The sequence below is a fragment of the Galeopterus variegatus genome, unplaced genomic scaffold (assembly GCF_000696425.1).
Source record: "Galeopterus variegatus unplaced genomic scaffold, G_variegatus-3.0.2 Scaffold289, whole genome shotgun sequence".
Classification (NCBI taxonomy): Eukaryota; Metazoa; Chordata; class Mammalia; order Dermoptera; family Cynocephalidae; genus Galeopterus; species Galeopterus variegatus.
The window spans coordinates 27856-32480 of record NW_007726400.1 but is presented as its reverse complement, the minus strand read 5'-3'; the positions used below and the strand labels follow the sequence as shown (position 1 = coordinate 32480).

Sequence of the window (4625 nt, the reverse complement as noted above, 5' to 3'; positions counted from 1 at the left end):
TTATTTTACTTTCTAAAATTGTGCTGTGGAGCAGTTGAGAGGATTGGGAGAGAAAGGAGCGGGATATATGGTGGGAGGGGGCGGTGGGAGGGGAGCATGGTAAGGCCCATGGCTCATTCCCACAAGGCAGACCAGGGGGCTAGGTTGGATGCAGATGTTGGGGTGTGTGGCTGAGGCCCTCAGCCCCCCCACCCTGGCTTGGGAGACTGGAATGTTTCTGGTGGTGGCTCAATGGTCATCATTGGGCTAGGTGCAGATGTTTGGGGAGCCACCAATTGGGAGCCTGGGGTGCTTCTGGCAGTGGCTTGGGGGTCAACACTGGGCTGGATGTGGATGTCAGGGGGCATGGCTGAGGCCCTCAGACCCCCACTGCCCAATCTCGGGAGCCTGAGGTGTTTCTGATGGTGGCTTGGTAGTCATTGCTGGACTGGGTGTGGATGTCAGGGGGGTATGGCTGAAGCCGTCGGTTCCCCACTGCCCCAGCTCGGGAAACTGGGGCACTGCTGGCAGGAACTCGGTAGTCATCACTGGGCTGTTGCTCAGTGGTTTCCAAACTGGGGCCTTGGGGCCCTTTCTTGATCATACAAATCTTTTCTTTCCTGTTCTCTTTTCTTGCTGGTTTCTCTAAAAGCTATGCAAAGCACCTGCATCCCTTGCCCTCTTCTCTTGAGTTTTTAGCCTTATCAAATTTACCCTTTTGTATTCATTTGTCTCCTGGCTTAGCTGAGGATCTCTTCTTTCCTCAAATTGGCACATCAAACCAGGGAAAATCAGGCAATATTCATGAAATCATAACATATATATGAATGTAAAAGAAGCTTGAATCTTAGTTAAGAAAGGATAGAGGGCCTTTAATTGACCACATTAAAAAATCCACATACATTTTAACATAGAAACTACAGTTCTTGGTCTAAGGGTTTTCCATAATTCACAATTAGTTTTTAATAAGAAAGGTATTTTGTCTCTCATGTGTACTAATCTTTAAACACTTCAAAGCAGGAAACATATTATATTTTGTATTTGAGACTGTTTGTAGCACACTGACTAGCACATAGTTGTCTAAACATTGAATGTTTACAGTCACACTATTGAAAATACAGACATGCATCATATAANATATTATATTTTGTATTTGAGACTGTTTGTAGCACACTGACTAGCACATAGTTGTCTAAACATTGAATGTTTACAGTCACACTATTGAAAATACAGACATGCATCATATAATGATGTTTTGGTCAATGGTGGAGGATATACACAACAGTGGTTCCATATGATTATAATGGCTATATACCATATAGCCTAGGTGTGTAGTAGGCTATTCCATCTAGGTTTGTGGAAGTACATTCTACGATGTTCATGCAATGATAAAATTACCTAATGACACATTCCTCAGAACATATCCCTATCATTAAGTGACATGACTGTACTTGTGTATAAATGTTATCACTATGCACACATTTTAAAAACAGATGTGTAGAACTGTCATTACCTTAAAATTCTTCTGATAGGATTTATATTGAAATGCACGTTTTTGAAGATCATCTACAACATATTGCAGATCATTCAACATGAGCTTTATTTTGTCTTGGTCAGCATTAATATCCAAAATCTGTGGATCCTAGAAAATTAAGATAGTTTTTGAGTAGTCATTCCTACTTTTTGATGCAGAACAATTAGATTATTAATTAATTAATTAATTAATTAATATTTTCTAATTCTTTTTTCTCTCTGATTTTTAGAAACTGTTAAAAATTGTTGCTTATCTTGAATTTTAAAGCAACACACACACACACATACACACACACATATATATATACACATTGTAAAAAGTAGAGAATTGAAGAAAACAGTGCTATGGGGATAACACTGTTTTTAAGTAGTACCTAGTACATTCTCCTTCATCTGCTTTCATTTCCTACACTTCGTCAACCAATATGACTTCAGGTAAGACAGGTGAATGCAACAAGGAAGAGAAGAAAGAGGATAGGATATTAGGAAAAATCCTATTTTAAAGTCTGAGAGGGAGGAAGAGAGAAAATAAAGAATATAAATGGCAAGACATACATTTTTTTTGGTTGACATATTGGGGTTGAAACTGCAGTGAATGAGAATGGAATAGTTCAGAAGCAAAGTAGAAACACTTTCCTAGGCTTGGGAGAATCTGAGAAAATTGGAAGAATCTGAGAACTATTATAACCATAGCTTCAGGGGGCCAGTTCCATCTCTCGTTCAGCATGGCCCTGCATTCAAAATGGCAACATGCTCCAGATTAGAAAAAACTAAGGGAAATGTTTAGGCAGAAGGGGCTTGTGTTGACACTCAGCTGCCTCCTGGACTGGTGTTATATGTAGGGGGATCCTGAAGTTCTCATCTGTCTTAATTCTGGCAGTTGGGAACTGCTGAGAGAACTAGTGAACAAGATGTAGTCTGAGTCCACAATGAGAAAGGCAGAAATTACTCGAGACTGCAGGGCTACAGCAGAAATGACAGATTGCAGCAATAGAGACTAGGGTGGTGCCTAAAGAACCAGGGAGGACTCTTTGCTAACAGTTGCTTGGGACAACCAGGCCTAGCCCAGCCAAACTGCACTGGAAGCTGCTAAGATCCAGAAGGTAGCGTGAGGACCAAATGTCCCTCCCCTCCATCCACCGTGAGGAAATGCAAGCTTCCCTTTATGGGGAAAGAGGAGGGAGGGGATGATGGCAAGGGTGAAAAAATGACTGATAGTTTAGATTTTGAACTGAATTAAAATCTATCCAGAAAAGACCAAGTTAGAATAAGGCAGACATTTCAAATGGAAATAAATTGAGTTATCATCAATTGTCACATTTAGGTTTTCTCTCTAACTTAGTCTCCTCAGTGGCAAGAGTGGGGGTCTTGACAGCAAGATGATATCATTAATGGAAATAATGAAGTTATCATTCTTTGCCCAAGAGTAATAGTGAATTAATTTCAAACTCTCTACAGAAGAAACACTCATTAGAACCTGTCTTATCATTTTCATGTATGTGAATTATGCTATTTAAAATGCTTGATTACACATAAAGCACAGACTGACACTTTCTCTAATGATCTGTCTATACATACCAAGGATGATAATTCATACTTTTTTATAGTCTGTGTATAGGTTACAGTATATGGTAATCTACATTAACCTATGCTGTGTATAGACTGCCGTGTATGGTACAGCAGTTAATATAGACTATTAACCATTGGAAGCAGACTGCCTAAGCTTGAATCCTGGTTCCTCCATTTATTATCTGTGTGACCTGGGGCAAACTACTTAACCTCCCTGTACCTTACTGTCTTTCTTTGTAAAATGTGTTACAAGGTGGTGCTCTAACAAACTGAGCTAACTGGCCAGCCCTTTCTCTGTAAAATGTGAATAATAAAATACTACAGATGTTCTGAGAATTAAATGAGTTGATACATGAAAACATATATAAAAATGCTTCTAGGAGTATCAGTCATCACTGCTAAAAACTGTAAACAATTCCAATGCCCATCAACCATGGAACGGATAACGAAATTGTGAAATACAATAAAATACTATATAGCAACAAGTATGGATAATCTACGTCCACACACAGCAACTTGGACAAATCTCAGGAACATAACAAAATGAAATAAAGGGCATACTGCTTGATTTGAGTTAACTGAAGTTCAAAAACAGGCAAAACTAATTTATGACATTGGCATTCAGGGTAGTAGCTGCCTTTGAGAGGAAGAAAGGATCAATAAGGAGGAGGGGACACTCTGGGTACCAGTAATGCTACAGTCCTTGACATGAGAAGTAGACACATGGATGTGTTCACTTTCTGATAATTCATTGAGTTGTACAGTTATTATGCTAATGTACACTTTTGTCTGTGAGAAAATACAAAAATGTTTTGCTATGGGTCAAATGTGTTTCCCCAAAGTTAAGGTCTTGCAAACTTGACCCCCATTGTAACAGTTAAGAGGGTGGGAAATCCAATTACGGTATTTGAAAGGTGGGCTCTTTAAGATGCAATTAGATTGTGAGGGTTGTGCTCCGGTAAATGGATTGCTCCATTCATGGAGTAATGGGTGTGTCCTCAAGGCTTTATGAAGAGGGCGATTGAGAAGGTTAGTTCTCTCTTACTCTTGCCATTCTTGCCACGTGACACCCTGGTCACCACAAGACCCTACAGACGGTTCCCTCTAGAAGAAGGGCCTCACCAGATATGTTCTCTGGGCCTTGGACTTCCCAGCCTCCAAACTGTGAGAAATAAATTTTATTTCTTTATAAATTACTCAGTTTCATGTATTCTGTTATAAACAACAGGAACAGAATAATGTGTTTAAATATAAAGTAAAAACAATGTCAAGTGCTTAGAACAGTTTTTGACAAATAGTAAGCACACAATGTGAGTTGTTTTTAGGTTTCCATGTCAATATGTGTAAATGTATATTGTAATCTTTAATGTCTCTACTGTATTGTATTTCTTTGAGTGGATGTACCCTGATATATTTTATTCATCAACTGTTGATGGATGTTAAGTTTTTTCCAATTTTTCTTTTTTGATTTTTTTTTTCCTTTTTGTCTTTTTTCGTGTCCGGCAACGGATCGCAACCCTCAGTGTCGCACCCGTACCGCACCG

At 39.2% G+C, this 4625-nt stretch overlaps 1 protein-coding gene across 1 annotated transcript in view; it reads right to left on the bottom strand.

The window, feature by feature from the left end:
• DNAH6 (dynein, axonemal, heavy chain 6) overlaps positions 1-4625 on the bottom strand; it is a gene marked incomplete at its 5' end in the record, with an annotated part of 237332 nt that overhangs the window by 215215 nt on the left and 17492 nt on the right. Inside the window, one exon of the mRNA XM_008567062.1 lies at positions 1493-1621. Coding sequence (XP_008565284.1) covers positions 1493-1621 — 129 coding nt within the window. The remainder of the gene's footprint in view (positions 1-1492; positions 1622-4625) is intronic.